The sequence below is a fragment of the Rhinatrema bivittatum genome, chromosome 4, assembly GCF_901001135.1.
Source record: "Rhinatrema bivittatum chromosome 4, aRhiBiv1.1, whole genome shotgun sequence".
Classification (NCBI taxonomy): Eukaryota; Metazoa; Chordata; class Amphibia; order Gymnophiona; family Rhinatrematidae; genus Rhinatrema; species Rhinatrema bivittatum.
Window position 1 is genome coordinate 428,658,300 of NC_042618.1, and position 21,569 is coordinate 428,679,868.

Consider the following 21,569-nt stretch of genomic DNA (forward strand, 5'->3'; position numbering starts at 1 on the left):
TTATTAAAAGTGCTTCGTTCGTCTCAGCGGGGCTTGTTAGACATCCCTTCAGTTAAACTTGCTCATCTTTCTTCCACTGGAGACTCAGCTTTTTCTGTAGTGGCCCCAAAAATATGGAACTTTCTACCAATTGAATTGAGACTGAATCCTTGCAGCAAGCTGTTTAAGATGATGCTCAAGAGTTTGTTTTTCCGCAACAGGCCTTCTAGAAGATTTTTTATTACTTTCTTATAGGCATTTGATACAGATGACTTTTAAATTAATTTAACTGTTTTTATATATGTTTATTGTAGTTGTTTTAACTATTTTTATTTGTTGTCATTATTTCATTTATGAAAATAATTATTTTATGTATGTTTTATCTTGTACATTGCTTCAGCTTTTCAGTGCAAGGCGATTAATAAATTCATTCAAATTCAAATTTAAAAGCAGTCTCAACAAGGTGGGCTTTTAGGCATGATTTGAATATGGCCAGGCAGGAGGCAGGACACGCCTACTCAAGAAGTCTATTTCAGGCACACAGTGCAGCAAGGTGGAAAGCGTGGTGTTGGGAGCTGGATATGAAGGAGAAGGGCACAGATAACAGTGGTTTGCCTGATGAATAGAGATCACAAGGAAGAGTTATGAGATCTTGATAGGTAGTTCTTCCCTCCCACCAGCAGGACCTCTCTAGGCTTTGGGGACCAGCCAGTCAGTCCTTGCAGTTCCTTGGCCCACACTTCCTGCTGGTGGCCATCTTGTTTCCGGTCTGGACTACTTAAAACTTTGGTTTTTCAAAATAATTTTCCTAGTATTCCATGGGGAAAAGGAAAGGGAAGGTTTGTACATTCCCTGAAGTACCTGCACTGATGATAGGCCCCATGGATGAACATTGCTCTGGGATGACATTGCTGGAGATTCCAGCTGCAGTGGGGGGGTCCCTGCTGGCACTCCCTGGCTTTGAAGTTTCATTCTTTCTGGAGATGCGTGAGGCTCTTTTGCAGCTGGAGCTGCAAGTGCTGGAGCTGGAAGGAGTGGTTCTAACCCTGGCATGGGATGATCATGTCACCAGTCAACAAGAGATGGTGGTGCTGGTATGTCTGTTGGATCAGAGTCCTGATCCAGTTCAGGTGAGTGTCCATTGTGTGGAGGAAAATCAGGAGACCTCTACCATCATGAGGGGTCGTGAGGATTCATTCATTCCATTGGGAATGTCTTTTACTGCTATTACTACTCAGAAGCAGTTACAGCCAGCAGTGGCTTCAGGGTATGTCTTCATTAAACCTGCTGAGATCACATTAAAGGTTATATGGGAGGCAATAGCTAAACTTTCCTTGCAGCTTGGACAGTTTGTCACCAAATAGTAAGATTTTTTCTTCTGAGTTTTTAAAATGTAATAGTTGCACGGCAAGTTGTGATTGTGAAATATAGTATGGAGACTATTCAAGATTCAGTTTCTTCTAAATAAAAAGGTTATTCGTGGCTACAGAATACGATGGAGCTTCTCGAGAATTCCATACAGCATAGGAGTATTAGACATAAATTTTCCAAGGAAGAAGTTTGTATCCCCTTTGGAGATGTTGAGGAAATATCTTATAGAAGTATTGCAGGTTCCTGAAACATCTGTACCTCCCCACAGGTGCCAGGGCTGGGGCATACTATCTGTTCCCCCTTTAAAAAAGAGCCTATAGCTGCTGATCATATTGATCAAGCTTTTATTGAGGTATTGAACTTAATCTCCTTTTTTGGAAAAATCTACACAGACGTGACCCCTGCTGCTCTCATAATAACTCCGGTAATAGAATCAGATACAGATGATATGTTTAAGCTTTTCTTCGTAAATTAAGAGTTTCCTTTTATAATTTAAATGAATTTATGTATCCAGATGTAGCAAAAGGTTCACACTCCAAGTGGAGCACATTTTTGTTAATGAGACCTGCTGTGCTACAAGTTACACTGGTTAAATTTCCCTTGTAAATGTGTGCTAAAAATTTGGGGTGTAAAGTATTTTTTTCATGATCCGTCTCAATTTTCCAAATTTATTCTCTGATGGGGCTCCCTTGATTTTTATCAGCCAGAAGCTACCTTGTTTCATGGAGATTGACACGCAATAGTAAAGGAAGGCAAGTTTTGCTATTGTGAGCTTATATTTTTGTTTGTATAATGTATATTGTTATATTTTTGGGGGTATTTTTTTTACTTCTCCGCTTCAGTTGTTGACTGAGTGGGTACAAGATATGGTTGTTTGTACCTTGTGTTTTTCTCAGCAATAAGTTTTTGGATGTACTGATAAAAATCGATTTAAAACCTGCACATTGCTCTAATCACTAAGCCATTTTCCCTGTGTGAAGAATAGTAATGCTGTTCTAGGGCTTGGATAATATTTTCATTGATGCCTTTTCATACATAGGGTTGTTGCTGTTTGAATGCTGGGTGTTAGTGCTGTTTTTGTATGGTAGGCTGCGTTTGCTCTTCCATTAGAATAATCCTGTAAAAACATGTATTTGAACATATAAGCATGATTTCCCTTTTAACTGTGCATAGTGGTACACGCTTTTAGGGTGGGCAGTTTTCAAAAAGCTTTTTTACTTGGGTAAAGCACTATTTGCACTGGACTCGGATCTCTGGACCTTACCCCAGTCACATGGCTGGGGCAAGGTGAGGTCGGCGCCATTTTGCAAAATGGTGCCAACTGGGAAGGGTGCGAGGGTGCATCCATCCTTGATGCAGGATCCATGATAAGCTAAGGGGGTCTCTGGAGGGGGGCTTGGGTATCAGGGAGGCCAGGAGAGGAGTGCTGCAGCCATGTGCATACTATAAATTTTATTTTTATTTTGGGGGAGTCGGGGCCACCTCGAACAGCAGCCCCAGGTTGAAACGGATCAGCAATAACTCCTGCTCAACCTCCCCATGTCGCTGTGGGTTTTTTTTCTTGTCGCTTTAAATGTGCGACAGGAGCCTCAGGACCTATGTTAGGATCACAGGCCTCCCACCACACATTTAATTCTAAACAAGAAGGTATTGTAATTTTATTGTGGCTGATCACCTCAGTTGGCCACAATAAAATATTTGCATCAGATTGCCTAGTAATGACCTTCTTTGCATGCATTTGCATTTAGTCATGCATGCAAATCACATGCAAAGTAGGTTGTTGTAAGAGGGGAGGGGTCATGCAAAATATCGCATATATCATGTTAAATTGCTGCGATAGTGCACTATCACAGTGATATACATGATATAACGCGCACTAGAGCCTATTATCATGCCATAAGGCCCTAACACAATTTGATGAATGACCCTATTAGCTGGATAAGTAGCAATATTCAAACTTATCCGGTTAACTTATCTAGCTAACTTTAAACTTATCTGGGTCTATTCAGTGGCACGACTGCACTACTGAATATCCCCACTAAATTAGCTAGATACTTACAGGGTCATTTACCAAATTGCATTATGGCGTTTTCGCATGCGTTAAGCACCATAACACATGGTGCGATGCAAATATTTAAAAGGGGAGGGATTGGGGAGGAGACAGGGGCAGGATTTCTGGTATCATGGAGGGTATCATGGAGGGGTCATGCAAAATATCGCATATATCATGTTATATTGCTGCGATAGTGGGGTAGACAGGATTTCTGGTATCATGGAGGGTATCATGGAGGGGTCATGCAAAATATCGCATATATCATGTTATATTGCTGCGATAATGCACAATCACAGTGATATACATGATATAATGCACACTAGAGTGATATCGCACAGTTTTAACACCAAAAATAACTACACCTTTTTCAATTGCGTTAAGCTGTGCAATATCATGCGTTATGCCCATAACGCAATTTGCAATTTTTTCGCAAATTCCATTTTGGGAATTTTTAGGCTGGGGAAGGGCCTGAGATGTGGGAGGAGAGTGGGGGAAGGGCCTGGGATGGGGGGGGGGGGGGGGGAAAGGGGGAGAGAGAGAGAGCGCACTATAGTAAGCAGCTATTTATACTACTATAGGAGGCCCACCTAGTAACTCGAGGTGAGAATTAGGTAGTACTGTAGGGGTTAGGGGCTACTTTTATATGCAGAGTGAGATGTACGAACAGAACTGTACACTCTTGTGGAGATTTGATGTCCTTTGGAGTGAAGAAACTCACACAATGATGAGATTTGTATACCCATCCTACAATGAATTCAAGCTACCAATGGAGGCCTCGCCAAATGCAGGGAGGGTAGAAATTAAAAAATGCAAACATTTATTTAATGCTGGGCCTGCACATCCCACACATCCTACAATTCAAGCTACCAATATTCTCTCGACCTAGCTTGATGTCACCCAGGTAGAGAGTCCATCAAGCTAGGTTGAGAGAACATTGCTAGACTAACCCTGGTTAGGTCAACAAGGAGCTTGTCTGGTCCTGTTTCTGCTACTGTCTGCTGTCCCCATTCTGTATGTAACCCCCTTTTCCTTAGTGTCACCTTTAGGTCCTGCAGGGATGGTGAGTTACACTGCTGCAGCCCCGGAACAGTTAAAGTCCTCCAGGGATTGCCAGTGGGGACTAGACTGAATCTGGGAGGCCCAGGGGAAGACTAACTAATAGCCACACCGGTGATGGTTCCAAAATGAATTTTATTTGTGAATCGAAATGACAGAGAGCAGAGAAAAATAGTAAAATCTTGAATAGAATAGCTGGGTACAGTCCAATAGGAAATACAATAGATCCAGTAATTTTTAACTCTTCTCTGAGCAGAATGAATCCTACTTACTCAGCACTTCAGCCCCAAGGCCTTCGGGGCAACATAAAGTTCAATAGTATTGGAGCTTTCCCAGTCAAGGATTTTATCCCTTTCCTTAATAGGGGGTTCTCCTTCTGGTAGGCCATAACTTTTCCTCAGCTTGGATGCCTCACAAGCCCTGTCTCTTCTCAGGGCCTCACAAGACAATAACCAACAGATGCCTGGGGCGTCTTATATAGATTCTCAATAACCCCTACCCATTCCCCATGGAGGGAATGCACCTCCTACATTACTTATCCTTTATAGCACCAAACTCTTGCATCTCTCTCTACTTCCCTCCCCTAAATAGGAAGGAGAATTGCAAAGCACTCAGCCCTGCAGTTTGCATAAGCTCCGCACTAGCAGAGCTGTCTGTTCTCTAACTGGTCTCTAAGAGAGTAGGAACACTCTAAAACACTTTCCTCACTTGCCCTGGAGAGCTGGATCCCCCCAGAACCTCTAGCACACTACTTGGTGACCCTAGTCAGGGTTACATGTGCATCATCATCCTGCTGTGCCATAACAAGAGTTACAGAAACAGAATTAAATTAAAATCACCTGGTGACAAAGCTCTAGGGACCCGATAAACTAAACTAAGCTTTTTTTCCATAGACACAGAATGGGAGAAAAGTCTTAATAAATCAGGTCCTAAATTAGCAAAATAGGGTCACTGTGGGATAATTGGCACCTCTCCTCTTCTAAATACTAACCCCTTCTGGCAGGAACAGGTGATTGAGGGAGAAGAGGAAAGATGGGAGGATCCTGGTTTGGTCTGAAACACAGAAAAGTGACAGCAGAAAAAGACCATTACAACCATCCACTCCAACTATACTGCTTTATAATCCTTACTACTCCCTCAGTGATCCTCTGTGCTTGTCCTATGCCCTTTTCAATTCAGATACTGTCCTTGTCTCCACCTCCTCCACGGGGAGACTGTTCCATGCTTCCACTACCCTTTCTTTAACAAAATATTTTCTTAGATTAGTCCTGAGTCTAACCTCTTTCACCCTCATCCCATGGTGTGCCAAGATTTAAATCAGGGGTAGACAGCTCTGGTCCTTGATTGCCACAAGCCGTTCTGCACACTGATTTGCCAGATTCCTTTCATACAACTCTGAATATTCATTTTGACATTAATTTTCAATTAAAATATTCAAGAGTTATTTATTTCTAAAAATATGATAAAAACTGATATTTATTTATGTATCAAATGTATAACCTGCTGATCCACAAATCTCAGCAGGGAACAAATAAACATATATAATGTCATATTCATATAAAATGTCATTTCCATGTATACACAAAAGACACACAAGCAATATAAAAAGTCTTGCCTAATACAGCACTCATCTAATCCAAGGCCCATAACAACCAACCCAGCCTCCCAACCTGTAGGCTCCAACAATAAACTACTAACAAGCAAAAGCTAAAAAGAAAAGATGTTTTCAATTGTTTCCTAAACCTCAATAAGTCGTCTTCTCTTTTTAGGAATTCAGGGAGTTCATGTCAGAGACTCGGCCCTGCCAACCAAAAGATGAGTTCCCATGATTCCTTTAATTTTATTGCCCTGTGTGACAGTGCCTCCAATAGATATTTCATGGATGACTGTAGATTTCGGGGGGAGTCAATGTACCATTTTTTTCAGAAAAACAGTGAGGAATAGCTTTAAATATTAAAACCAGAATTTTATACCTAATGTGCCAGTATATTGGTAACCAATGAAGGTTAACCAATACAGGAAAAATATGGTCACACAAGGAGCATTCAGAACATAAGAAATGCCATAGTGGCTCACACCAAGGGTCCATCAAGCCCAGTATCCTGTTTCCCACAGTGTCCAATTCAAGTCGCAAGTACCTAAACATTAAATAAATCTCACGCTTCTTTTGCTTATTAATTACCATAATAGCAGTTTATGGATTATTCCTCTAGGAATTTATCCAAATCTTTTTTAAACCCAGTTACAGTAGCTGCTGTAAGCACATCCTCTGGCAATGAATTCTATAGCTTAACTATGCACTGAGTGAAAAAGAATTTTCTTCAATTTGTTTTAAATGAGCTACTTGCTAACTTCATGAAGTGCCCCCTGGTCCTTCTATTATCTGAGAGAGTAAATAACTGATTTACATTAACTTGTTCAAGTCCTTTCATGATTTTCTAGACTCCTGTCATATGCCCTGAATTTTGAATTAATTGTAATGCTTTCACAGTAGACATGGGAAGGCCCAGAAATACAGAACTGCAATAATCTAATGAAGAGTAAATTAATCTCTGAGTCACTAAATGAAGATCTGCAAACTGTAAGACCTGTTTTAAGGACTGTAGAAGCCGAAGCTTGAAAAACAAACTCTGAATCAAAGATTGGACATGAGATCGAAGGGACAGGGCAGAATCTACCACAATCCCTACGTCCTTAGCTTCTGATTTAATAGAAATTGAAACCCCATCAAGAACACACAGAGGGAGCATTCATTGTTTTGCAGCAAAAAAGAAACAACATCTCTGTTTTGTTCACATTCAGAAATAGTTTGCTATTGGAGAGCCAGCTATGAATTACCAACACACACCTAGAAAGCGAATTCAAGGCAAAATCAAAAGATGTGACAACAGCTCACACAAGTAAATTCTAAATAGCAAAAGAGAAAGCACAGACCCTTGCGCAACCCCATGTGGACAAAGGGACTGCGCTTGAGCTGGCATCGCTTAGAATAACCTTATAGAAATAGGTTGTCAAAAATGAAGAAAACCATGATAAAACAGTCAATGAAATACCAATGGCCTCAAGTCTATTCAGCAAGATCTGATGATCTAAGGTGTTAAACTCCAATGATAGATCTAAAAAACCAATAGATATTGGACCCCAGAATCAAAACCCTGTCAAACATAGAAATAAGAAGGGTTTCCCTACCATGTTGTGTTTGAAACCAAATTGGGAATAATGTAATATACCATTAAATAAAAGAAATTCCTGTAACTCTTCCAATACTACGTTCTCAGTCACCTTGGTCAAAAACAAAAGGGAGGAGACTCGTCAATAATTATTCAAGCTGGATGAATTCAGATTTGTTTTTTTCAAAATAGGACGCACTGTGGTTGATTTTAGCTTAGATGGTAATATCTCTTGGATTAAATAGGCATAAACCTCATCTTTGACAAAATCTCCTAACTGCAGCACTTTCATCAAGGCCATTGAACGTTGATTCAAGACACAAAAATTATCTTTCAACTGCCCTGTGATGGAACAAATCTTTGAATCAGATGGGAGGTTAAAATCACTCCATAAATTAAATAAATTAAATAAATTAAATAAATTAAATTAAATAAAGAGTTCTGCCACTCTTCATTCAAAAAAAAACTTAAAACCTGGCTCTTTAGCCAAGCTTTTCCAGGACCATGATCATCATTTTTTCCCCTCCAACCAGCAAGAACATATCTTCTTCACAAACCCCCATTTTCCATACCACTACCTACTTCGGTATCTAATCTCTTGCTGCAGGACACTTGAGACTTTCTCACTTATACGTTATAATTTTTATGCTCAATAAGACCTGTCAACTTAATTGTTTGTCTTTTTTTTTTTTTTTTTTCTCCTTTATCTTTTGGTCATCAATGTTACAACGTTATTGTTAAATTTTGAACTTATGTACACTGTTCCAAGTTTCATAACCTTGTTCTATGTAATGCCTTTTGGCAATTTTCATGTTCTGTTTCAATGTAAACCGATGTGATCTTTATTTCATATAGGAACACCGGTATATAAAAATCTAAAAATAAATAAAAATAAATAAATTAGCCCTTACCTGACCTACAAAGGACTGTAGGGCTTAACTTCTAGGCCCTCCATCAGATGACAATTTTATCCCTAAAAAAATACTGCAAAACATTCACATTCTATTACCGAAGGCTCCAGTTTGCTACTGGTTGGCATTTTAACTAAAGAATTTACTATATGAAATAATTCTCTTGGTCAAGAGGGTACCAAAACAATACATTTAGAAAAATACTCTCTTTTAACCTGGACTTTTGGCAAGTCTTGTGGGGGGTCAGGAGGCCCCCCCAAGCTGGCCAAAAGTCCCTGGGGGTCCAGCGGGGGTCCGGGAGCGATCTCCTGCACTCGTGACGTCGGGTGACAGGAACCAAAATGGCGCCGGCGCTACCTTTGCCTGTCATATGGTAAGGGCAAAGGGCCACCGGCGCCATTTCTATTAACGCAGCCATGGCCCGAGAGCGGGAGATCGTGCCGGGACACCCCCACTGGACCCCAGGTAATTTAAAACATTTTGGGGGGGGGGGGGGTTTAGGGTTGATTTGGTGTGCCGGTTTTCCCGCCCTCGCCCCCTCCCGCGCCAGGAGCCCCCCACTGGACCCCAGGTAATTTAAAACATTTGGGGGGGGGGGTTTGGGAGGGTGGGGGATTTGTTTTAAAGTGTCGGGGTGGGTTTTAGGGTTGTTTTGGTGTGCCGGTTTTCCCGCCCTCCCCCGATTTACGATTTTTAACGATTTAAAAAAACAAAACAAAACCCATGACTATCAGATTTCCCTCCCCCCCCCAGCCAAAATCGATCGTTAAGACGATCGATCACACGATTCACATCCCTAGTAAACGACATCCCTACTTATTCTATTGTAGTTTCGAAAAAAAAATTAATATTCTGGTAATCTAAGTTCTTTTTCCCCACATAAAGACAAAATTATAAAAGGAGAAGAGAAAAATGTCCCTCACTCCCTTCCTGTTCGTCGCTAATACAACCCCTATTAGGAAAATAGAACAGGCCAGGCTGCGATAGATCCCGACACGGAAACTACACACTAGCTACACACCTCAGTCATATATGCAGAACCTCACTAAATAAAAAACCTAAATAAAGTGACCATAAAAAAGAAACATGCAGACAAAAACTGACCTGGAAACTGCAACAAGCCAAACTGTGAATGCAGTGCAGAAACTGCCTCATAAAACATTAAACAACACAATTAAGAAATATAAAATATCAAACATAAAAACCAGACTAATAAAAAGAATATTTACAACAGCTGACAAATAGAATAACATCAAATAATTTAAAACTCATACCCCAATTTTTAAAAATTTTCCAAATACCAATAAAATATTTCAAAACAGCAAAACATCAAACAACATCCAATAATTAAAACTTATAAGGATTAAAAAAACTGTACTCCATACCTGATAACTTTTGATTTCCAATCACCCTGAGATTGTCATAAATTAGTTGGGGTGAAGGAGGGGCACACAAGCTTTCTTCTTTCTCTCTCTCACATACAAACACTCGATCTTTCTCTCTCTCTCCTGCATGAAATCACACACATAGACTCTCTTTCTCCCAGTCACACAAATGCTCACTCTCTTCCATATGCAATCATGCATACACTCTCTCTGTCCCGTGTGCAATCATACACACACACGCTCTCTTTCTCTCCTACATACAAATACACACACATGCTCTTTTTCTCCTGCTTGCAATCAAACACACACTCTTTCAGTCTCACATGCAATTGCACACACACTCTCTCTTGCATACAATCACACACATGCTCTCTTTCCCACACGCAATCACACACACATGCTCTCCCTCCCTCCCACATGCAGTCGCATGCTCTCTCCCTTCCACATGAAATCACATGCTTTCTCTTCCACCTGTAATCAGACACTCTCTCTCCAATGTTGTCTTTCTCTCACTGCACTTCTCACTCTCCTGTGCCCACATCCGTCACTCTCTCTGTGTGCACATCACTCTCTCTGCTGCTCTCTTCACTCTCATGGTGCACATCACTCTCTCCTGTGCCCATGTCACTCTCCCTGACTCTTGCTGTTCTCTTCATGCTCCTGATACCCACATCTGCCAGTCGCCCTGTGGGCACATCACTCTCTCGCTGCTTTCACTTTCCTGTGCCCACATCCATCGTTCTGTGCTCACATTTGCACTCCCCCTGTGTGCACATCACTCTCCCTGCACCCACATTTTTTTATTCTTATTTATTATCAGAGGGCTGGCAGAGCCACCTGAATCATTGGAAACAGGGATCAGGTAAGACTAAATATTTTCCTTATGGATTCCTTAGAGATTCTTTCTGGAATGAAGGTGATCTCTTGTCCTCTGCTTTATACTTCTGCATGCACCAGATGCCCTGAGTGTAGCACTACCCTGTGGTCCCCGTCTCACTGCTGGCACACTGTCATCGAGCCTCATTACCGCCACCCAGACCAAATTCCCAAGAAAACACAAAGGAAGAAAGAAACATAAACTGACACTTTCATTCCTAACTAAAAGCAGACATTTAGTACCTGGCTGATGATGATCATTACAAAAACAGTGACAGAATCTGCGTAGACAGCGAGTGAAAATTTGTACATTCTTACATTCTGCAGCTTCCAGTCCAATTGTCCAATGCAAATTACATCATGAAATAATTTACACTTTTCTTCATGGCTTACTTCAGTGCAACACTCTAGTTACAAATGAAAAGTGAGAGGGCATCTCTTCTACTCACCGTCAGTGTCCTCGGCTCGTCCATCCTCCATGGCACAAGAGGTTTCACCAGGGCATCCCGCCAGCAGCACCAGGGCAGCACATTCACAAGGGAATGTAATGCCCTGCCCCTCTCTCCCATCCCAGAGGATGCAGGCAGGAGGGGCGAAGCTGGCAAATTATCAGGAAAGTATAAAAAGCCTGACTCAGAGTTGGCAACTCTGAGTCAGGAGGCAGCGATCCTTCCATCCAGCAGATCCTGCAATGCCCACATCTACCAGTACTCACCTCCAAACTCTGCTTCCCCTCTCAGTTCTATTCAGTTTTCCTCAGCAGGTTTCTGGCAAAAGCCAGAAAGATGCTTGACTGCGTAGGGAGAAGAATAGTCAGCAGAAGAAGGGAGGTGATATTGCCCCTGTTTAGGTCTCTGGTGAGACTTCATTTGGAATATTGTGTACAATTCTGAAATCCACACCTTGAAAATGATATAAACCACCAGTCCAGAGGGTATATTGGGACAGATCTAAACACATACACTATAGAGGACAAGTTGGATATGGGATAAATGATAGAGAAATGTAAATACCTCCAAGGTTTCCATGCACAGGGGCAAGCCTCTTTCAGTAGAAAGGAGGCTCTAGTACAGGGGTTGGCAACCCATGGCATGCAAGGACATTTTTAGTGGCACGTCAGCAGCAGCGCAGCAGGCACTGAATAGCAGATGAGTGGAGACACTGACCACCGCCATTACCACTGCTGATTAACGCACACAGCCCTACTAAGCCTCATAAGTGTCCTACAGGTCTTGGCAATACACACCCCACAACCCCTGCACTTGCATCAGGAGTGGCGTTTAAACCAAACGTCTTCCTGCTGCCATGAGGCCAGTCTCGCAGCTGTTATCGTGAGACCAGCCCAGTGGCAGCAGGAGATGACGTTTGGTTAAACGCAACTCCTGCTGCCATGCACCCCATGATCCAGCAGGCAACCATCATTGCAGAGAGAGGATCTAGGGGCCACCAGCGGATCTCATCTTACTGATGGCTGAAGATTAAGAGGCCCTGCAGATTGCCGTGGAGCCCATCCTGCTGTCACGGAAGAGAGAGAGAACACCCAGCAACCTCCAGTGGACCCCCATCCCACTGGTAGCTGAAGAAGAGGCCCAGGCCCTGAGAGTGTATGGGTGAGCCTGTGGGTGGGTGTGTGAGCCTGTGCGAGTATGTTGAGAGCCAGTGTGGGTGGTAGGTATTGGATTGCGTGTAAAACAAAAAAAATTAGGCTAGTCAGAGGAGTTTTAAAGGTCGGAACAACAGGATAAAAGGGAGGCTAATTAACTAGGGAGGTTAGGAAGTCCTATCCTTTACCTGGGCGAACTGGGAACAAACTGGGGAAACTGATAATTGCATCAGATTGTGTGTCTACTAAAATCCCGCACTTACACGGTAAAGGAGGCATTTGCATGCACATGCATGTGTCCATTAAAATTGTGCATACTTGCGTGAATACAGCCTATTTTATATCATGCATGCATATACGCACATATGTTATAAAATGGCTGCGTCCTTTGGTGGCTATTTTTTTTTAGGTGCACACTAAGCTAAGAAAACCACATGAAATTTTGTGGTTTTCCTATTGGTTTTATGCTTCCCGAAGTGCAACAAAATAGGAAATATCGTCTTTATTTCCTATTTCATTGCAAACGATTGCACATCTCTAATTATTTGTATTTGTCTTTATTGAACGACCTCATCTTCTCAGAGTGAACGTGTAGCTGTCTTTCTTTGTCTATGTAAATGTACACTCTTTTTTGAACCTCTGTCCTGTGATTTGGTCTGGCTAGACTGTAAGCTGCGATGCATGTATACTTAGTTCAACATCTTTGTAGCTGGTCCTTGTATTTTGATGCAATAAACCAAATATTCTTTTGTAGTGCCTTAGCACCAAAGCAGGTCCCGTGGAATGGCAGGAGCAATGCTTATGCCTCTGTCCCTGTTCCAGCTGTTTTTCCTTCTCTCTGCTTTCTTTCTCTCTTTTCTCTGCTACTTTCTTTCTCAGCTGTCCTTCTCCAGCCTGCCTCCATCAGCTGCTGCTTTGCCTCTTCCCAACCCACTGCAGCCAGACCCTTTTTTCTGTCCTAGGATACCCATCCTTTGCTTATGATGTCTGAGAAAATAGTGCTCAGGAGTCCTCGGGGCTAACATTTATAATTACATAAAATTTTCCTTTTCCCGCTGCTTACAATAGCCAGCAGGAATGATAATTTTTGGTATTGTCTAAATCAGTGGTTCTCTACCGGTGTGTGGCCACACTTCCCGGTCCCCTGCTGACCCAGCTGCTCCCCCTACCCGAGCAAGATAGTTCCTCCACCCGTGCTTAAAATGCTGAAAGCCCGGGCGGAACGCAGCAGGAGAGCTGGAGTCAGCGGCACCGGCATGCTCACTTCTTCCCGCCCCCTTCCACGGCCTGGAAGAGGAAGTGGTGATCAGCGGGTGCGTGCGTGGGAAGAAGAGACCATGCTAGTGCAGGCAGCGTCGGCCCGAAGAAAAGAGAGGCGCAGCTCAAGGAATGAGCAGTGCAGCTCGGAGAAAAACGAAGAACGTCGTCAACACCCACGGCCGATGGGACTCCTTGCTCCACGAGAGCTGAAAATGAAGTAGGTTGCTGCTGCCTTTAGGGTTAGAAGTGGAGGAGGCTGCTGCTGCCACTAGTTCGGGGGAGGGGGGAGAGTGAGTGAATGAGCAAGCATGTGTGTTTGAGATTGAGATAGCATGTATGTGAATGATTGAGAGCTTGTACATGTGAAAGAGAGTATGTGTGTGATTGAGAGCTGGTTTAGGTGAGGGAGCATGTGAGTATGTGATTGAGAGCCTGTGTGTAAATGAGAGAAAGAGAGAGCATGTGTGTGATTGAGAGCTGGTTTAGGTGAGGGAGCATGTGAGTATGTGATTGAGAGCCTGTGTGTAAATGAGAGAAAGAGAGAGAGCATGTTTGTAAGCATGTGAATGAGAGTCTATGTGTGAGAGAAAAGGACAGCATGTATGTGTGTGATTGAAAGCCTGTATGTGTAAGCCTGAAAAAATAGACAGCATGTGTGTAAATGTGTAATTAAGAGCCTATATAAGTGAGAGAGAAAAAGCATGTGTATATGTGAGCGATTGTGAGCCAGTGAGAGAGAGAGAGGAGAAAGTTCCAAGCAAACCACTCCTCCTCCTGCTAATTCAAAACAATCTCAGGGCACCTGGATATCAAACGTTCCCAGGTATGCAGAGCAAAACATTTTTTTGTATCCTTATTATTTTTCATTACTGGGTCTTTGTGTCTGCTATTTTGAAATATTTTATTGGTATCTAGAAATTTTTTATATGAGTTTTTAATTATTGGATATTCCATTCATCTGCTGTTTTGAAATCTGTTCTTTTTGTTGGTATAGTTTTACTGCTATTGATTTTATATTTCTTGATTTGTTTTATAAGGACTGCTGATGTTTCTTTTTTCTCGTTTGTTTCACTGCATACAGAGACTCTGGCTTGTTGAGGTTTCCAATTCCGTTTTTGTCTGCATGCTTCTAGTTATGCGTTTTGGTCTCTTTATTCTTTGTTAGGTGAGGGTCAGCACATGTGATTCAGATGAGGTTCTCTGCTGGTGTGTAGTTTCTGGGTAGGGCTCTATAGCAGCCTGACTTGGTCCATTTTCCTAATAGGAGATATATTGGTGTCTTAAGGCCTGGTGCAATATTTTCAGTGTTGCCTTTTCTAAGGTAAGGTGGTTACTGTTAAGTGCTGGAAATTGGTGTTGTTTTGGTGTGGAATGTTTACCTTTTATGCAATTTCTGTTCAGACAGAATATGTATTTTTTCCTTGTGTCATTCTTAATAATAAAAATAATACTGGACCTTTATTTTTTATTTCTGCCGTAAATTGTAATGAGCAGTGTGTCACACATGTGAGTGTGGTCTGTTAGGTGTGTCACGATGGTGAGAACCACTGGTCTAAATCATTGAAATAACTTTCAGTAACCTTAATTAAACTGAAGCACTGCAGGAATTTTATATATTCGTCCACTGGCTCCTTTCCTGCCTTTACTCATGTGGAGAACACCTTGTGGAATTTCTAATTACTTGGCAAACTTCCAAGCTTGAATCTCTGCAGGGAAGTCACAGTGAAATCCTGAAATAGATTCCTTCCATTCAGTGGATCGGAGTCACAGTTTTCAATAAACTTAAACCTTGACATTTGTTTGCACCCAAATCACATTCAGCACTTTATTTTAAGGGTCCCTGTGCCTCCTTTAAGTAATTCTTCCACTTTTAGCTTGCTTTAATGCACTTTATTTTTAATCATGGGAAAGCCTGCCACCCAGCAAAGGATGCGACATCATTAGCCCTCTTCCTTACTTTCTGCATGTGGCCTGACTTCCTCTCTGCAGCAAGGGATTTTCCTGAACCAGTTGCTGGATCTTGCCTCCTGCATGCAAGCTCCAGTTCACAGGGCTGCTGCCGCCAAAATGAAAGTAAACAGTACACCTCCTGCTCAGACTCTCCATCCTTCCGCCTCTTATAGACAGTTGATTTCTGGCACTCTAACTGCATTGGGTCTGCAAACAGCTGACAGCATAGAAACAAAACATGCTGCCACTGCTTTCTGCAGCCTGAGACACTGCTTTCTACAGCACAGCTACTGTTGTTTCAGTCCCAACCACTGTTTTGACAGCACAGCAGCCAGGTAACTTAATTTAATGTTCTCTTTTTTACTCCTGTCCATATTTTCCTTTTCTTTCCCATTGGGCATAAGGGGCACGCCCCTTTGGTGCATGATTTCGGCAGCACACAGATGCTATGCACTACTACAGCCTCAAATACATAGGCTGGCTCGGGCAGATGGGAGGGGAACCCGGAACAGAATGCCCACTCAAACCCTTAAGTGTCCTTGATCTTCCAGGTCTTCAGGTGGGTATCACAGCACTCCCCCCCCCCCCCCAAAGTATAGTTTTCTGAGATAAAAATGTCACAACATGCATATTAGTTTTACATGCACTGCTGTGGCGCCATCCAGAAAATCCTGCAAAGAAAGCAAAACAACACTTGGAATGCACATTGGGTATGGGTTGTGTCCCCAGAAGGCCATGAGTAAAGGGAATTACAATTACAATATAGTAACCCTCTCATACTAAGAAAGAGCACTAACTGCCAGCACTCAAAACAGTAAAAACCATAACTATGAAATCGCAACACTGCAAATATTACACTAAGCTCTAAAAAGCAATACACCCTCTATTAGGAAAATGGAAGAAAACAGCCTGTTATTGTTGTTATCACGTGTGTTTTAGTGGATGCTTGGGTGCTGTGGCGATGACCAATCCCACGCGGAGGAGCCTTGTGAGGAGCCACAGCACTGGGCTAGATTCTATACACAAAACACGGGGATTGAACTCTTTATTTACACAGCTTGAAGATAGCCACCAGTGGCAGTGGTGACTTGTAGTCTCAGGGACCTCGGCAGAGGGAACCCTTCTCTCCAAGATGACGTCAGGAGGTTCCGCAGCAAGGAGTTACTGTGGATGAGACAGATGAGAGATTAGAGTACTCACTCGGTGTTAGCTGTTATGGAAGCGATTCCACCAGATAGTTGATGTAGGTACAGGTACTGAGGCAGGGAGAGCAGGCCCTCGAGGAGCTAGTACCTGTTCCCTGAAAGGCACCTTAAAATAGAACAGAGGGCCCCCGAGGAGCAGGTACCCAAGATAGTAGTAAAACCCCAAAGGGCAGAAGGAGAGCTTCCTGCAGGCAGCAGGGAAGTGGCAGGGTAGCGCAGACAGGAACAGTATGTGACCATTCGAGCCTTTGCCACCTTGACGAGCTAGCAATCTTGAGAAGTAGATATAGCCGGAGTGCATGACATCAGCTGAGGGAACGCCCTCAAGGTTTGCGCCACTGGGCGTACTTAGATGTGGGTTGCACGCGCGCGCACCCTAGCCAGGTACCTGGGAGGAACAATGGCGTACGGCAACACCATAGCCGTTCTGGGGACGCCAGAGAGGTCGGCTTGACGACACTGTGGTAGCCATCTTGCCTAGGTAAGCGGGAGGAGCCGAGATAGGGGTGCAACAAGTGGGGCGAAACTGTTGAAGACCGGACGCAACAGTTATAGATCCTCAGACAGAAACTACACTAGCAGGGTACCTCAACTCAAGTCATATATGCAGAACACAGACAGACCTCACCAAATACACAATAAAAAGAGACCATAAAGTATAAACAGAAACATATAGACAAAAACTGAATTGAAAACCTCGACAAGCCACACTATATGCAGTGCAAAAATGGAAATACAGAAATACCATTCCTCAAAACAAAATAAAAAAATATAAAACAATAATAGTAAAATCATACTAGTAAAAAAAAAAAATATTTCAAAACAGCTGATGAATAGCATATCATTGAATAATTAAAATATCATATAAAAATTTTAAAATTTACCAAACACCAATTAAATATTTCAAAATGGCAGACACATGAAATAGTACCCAATAATTAAACCTGGTAAGAATTAAAAAATTCAAACCTGGGAACTTTTGATGTCCCATCACCCTAAAATTTCTGTGGATTAGTGGGGGAGGGGGCGCAGTGGCAGGAAAGGGGAACTTTCTTTTCTTTTCTCTTTCTCTCTCTCACACACACATGTTCATTCATGCTCACACACATAGACACTAGAGATGTGCATTCGTTTTTGCTGAACTGGACAATTTCAACAAAATTGTCTAATTCAGCATGGGTTGGAGGGCCTGAATCCCGAAACGGATTTTCCCCGAACTTCGGGAAAAATTCGTTTTTTGGGTTAGCGCAGGGGGGAGGGGTACATTTATTTAAAAAAAACCAAACCAAAGCCAACCCTTCAAATTTACTTAATTACAACCCCCCCACCATCCCGATCGCCCCCAAGACTTACCGAAAGCCCTGGTGATCCATTGGGGGTCCCGGGAGCGATCTTCCACTCTCAGGCCGTTGAGCTTGCCAGGAATCAAAATGGCGCCGGTGGCCCTTTGCTCTTACTATGTGACAGGGGCTACCGGTGCCATTGGTCAGCCCCTGTCATATGGTAGGAGCAATGGATGCCGGCACCATCTTTGAAAATGGCGCCACCGGCGCCATTTTGATTAGTGGCAGCTGGCGGCCTGAGAGGGAGAGATTGCTCCCGGGACCCCACTGAACCACCAGGGCTTTTAGTAAGTCTTGAGGGGGGGATCGGGATGGTGGTGGTGGGGGGGTGTTGTAATTAAGTAAATTTGAAGGGTTGGGGTTTTTTTCGATCCGTTTTGCCGAAAAACAAAAAACAACCGTGGGAAAACGAATTTTCCCACAAAGCGCTCGACCCGAAGCCCGACCCGAACACTTAAAACTAAGCACATCTCTAACAGACATGCTCACACATACACATGCTCTCACTCACATATCCATGTGCTTTCACCCACAATGTGCGCTCACACACATACAAATGTTCTCAAATGCTCACATACATGCAGATGCTTTCACATACACACACTCTCTCACACTTGCTCTTTCATACATTCTCACAGACACTTGCTCTGACACTTGCTCATTCACACACAAACACACCCTTGCTATCACATAAACAACATCTCACACTTGCTCTTTCACATATACACACACACTCTTACATTTGCTCTTACACAAATACAGACGCGCTTCCACTTGCTCTTTCACACACCCACAGAAAAGTGGTGGGGAATGGGCGTTCCAGGGTCTTGCCAAGATTTACGCGCATAACCCTTGAAATTTGCAAGCCTGAACATGGCAACGCATGCCATGTTACCTGCAGAACTTTACTACTGGTCCTGATGAGGCGCAGGTCTGGAGATTTGGGGACAGAGGGATCCTAAGAGACAGAGAGAGAGAATCTGACACTCTATATATCTCCCACTGTAAGTGGGGATCTTTCAATTTAGGGTGGGGTTTTGGGGGGGGGGGGGCCCGGTGGTGTTACATTGGTCTGCCTAAGGCGCAAGTGTCTGTAGATCCTTGTAACACCACCCCACCAAAAACCCACCCTGAGTTGAAAATGCCCACCTTACAGTGTCAGATTCTATCTCTCTCTCTCTCTCATGTGTAAAGGCTCCACCCATATGCATGTACTTGCCCACACACATGGTATAAATTTAAGTATATTTTTGCTTGTGTGCCCAATATACGCGTTTATGGGAGCACGTGCACTCCTTTTAAAATGTATCTGTTAGCCAGCTAACTCGGGGACGGGCAATGGATGTAATGGGAGGGGGCAGCGCAACTTAGCTGAATAAGTTATCTGGCTAAGTAGCGATATTCAGCCTTGGTCGGTTAAGTTACCCAGCTAAGTTATTAGGTCTAAATTTAGCCGGGTAACACTTATCTGGCTAAGTAACTATTTAGCCGGGGATATTTAGCTGCTGAATATCCACTCTAAGTTAACCAAATAAGTCTATTTAGCTAACTTAGATAAACAGCTATGTTTTGAATATGTACCCCAGGTATATTTAGTTTACTTCAATTCTTGTATTAAGGGATTGCAGTGAACAGGATTAGAAATTAGATGCAATACCGTATGGTGACCACGAGATGGCAGCAGAAGGTTAAAATTTGCTTCTTTTGGCAGCATAACAGTAACATAGGAGCTGATGTCATAAAACCCACGCTAGAATTGGAATTAGATTGTAGCACAGGTTTTATTTTACGCCCACGCTTAAATGAGTAGACCCCGTGAGATGCAGTAAACTAATGACATATATGACCAGGGACACCACGGATGGCTGTCCTGATCCCCCCAGAGCTTACCTGATGCTAAATTGCTGGGTAACCACAAACGTTTTCTGAGTGCGAGGGAGGTTTAAAAACACTGCAGAGGGTGCCACATCAAGGGACAGCATGGGTCTGTGAGATGGTGCCCAGCACTGGCTGCTGTTCTTCTCCTTCATACCTCTGGGTCCAGTAGTACTCACAGAGGGAAATCTGACCTGTAGCAGCAGCAGCAGCAGCAGCAGCAGCAAAAATCTTTAACTGCTTAGGCTGTATGTGAGAGTTTTAACACATAATAAGACTCAGTCTCTTACACTGAGACTGCAATTTCAATTCCTCAGCAGACATTAATGAAGTAAGCAGAATCTCCCAGCGTACATGGGGCTCTTTCGTTGCACGTTCCCCTTCTCCGGGTAGGTGCACTGCTTTATGGGGTAGACAGTAATTGTTTTTTGCAACGGGGATGATGGATGGGTCTGGCAGCAGCTGGAGAGGGTGCGTCAAGGCAAGACGCGACTTGTTTAATAGTTTCCTGTGAATTCATTTTCCAGCAGTGTGAACACCACTGTCCCTCCCAGCCGTGTATTCACCTTATAAATTCTTATTATGTAAATCGCCCTCAGCTCATTTGTTAGGTAATAAATAAAATGCTTCATTAACCGAATCCTAGAAAAGAGACTAAGAAATGCGGGCACTCACAATATTCACACAAAAATAGCAGTCATTTGTTAGGCAATTTCAGAGTTAGATAATTTCAGAATTTAATACTGATGTAACAGCAAGAGCTCCCAGAAGCTGTTTGTGCACCTATCACTCAGAAGGAATTCCAACACACCTGCACTAAAATACTGGCAAAGTGCCCCCATGTTGTATAAGTTCCTGTGCTTTGCTCCCTTCGTAGCCTGCAAACATTTGGTTTTTTTGTTTTTTTTTAATATTTATACTCCACCTAGAATAAACAAATCATGCTAACTAGAGGAAATTTCCTATGTTCCTGTAACCTCCTGGTTTCTGCTCCCTTTTCACCCCTTATTGTTCTCCTAACTCGTATACTTTAACACTAGACGTAGTTATAGGGTACATTAGTTGTCAAACTTTGTTTTAACAGGTGAATGACAGGTAGCTCAGCCAATCAGTGTCCACCTTTGGGTTAAGCCATGCCCACTGGCCCTCCTCAACCAATCAGCATTCATCCCTGGTACAAGGGGCAGATAGTTTAGGGTCTGAAAAACTGCATTGGCGCCACCTGCCAAAACATGACTGAACTTGTCAGTGCATTGTTCCTACTTCAAGACATGCTTGATCATGTTATGACAGTGCCCCTTTCTTCACTGTAGCCCCACCCCTTTGTTGATATTCATCCTAGCCCCTCCCACACCATGCTCCTTTTTGGCCCTGGGAAATATTTTTTCAAGATGGTGGCAGGTGCCCTGGGAGTGGCCATCTTGGATGACATCACCATAAAAGGCGTCATAGCTCAGTCGGTAGCTATGTTTGTTTACAGAGATGGGGCATGGTTAGCAGCTATGTTTTAATTAATGAAATCACCCGAACAT

General features: G+C 43.0%; 1 protein-coding gene across 1 annotated transcript in view; it reads left to right on the forward strand.

The window, feature by feature from the left end:
- Nucleotides 1-860: 860 nt before the first annotated feature.
- Nucleotides 861-21,569, forward strand: part of SSUH2 (ssu-2 homolog) — a 113,134-nt gene continuing 92,425 nt past the window's right edge. Inside the window, exons 1-2 of the mRNA XM_029597527.1 lie at nucleotides 861-1,109; nucleotides 21,351-21,529. Of these exons, the coding sequence (XP_029453387.1) occupies nucleotides 861-1,109; nucleotides 21,351-21,529 (428 nt within the window). The remainder of the gene's footprint in view (nucleotides 1,110-21,350; nucleotides 21,530-21,569) is intronic.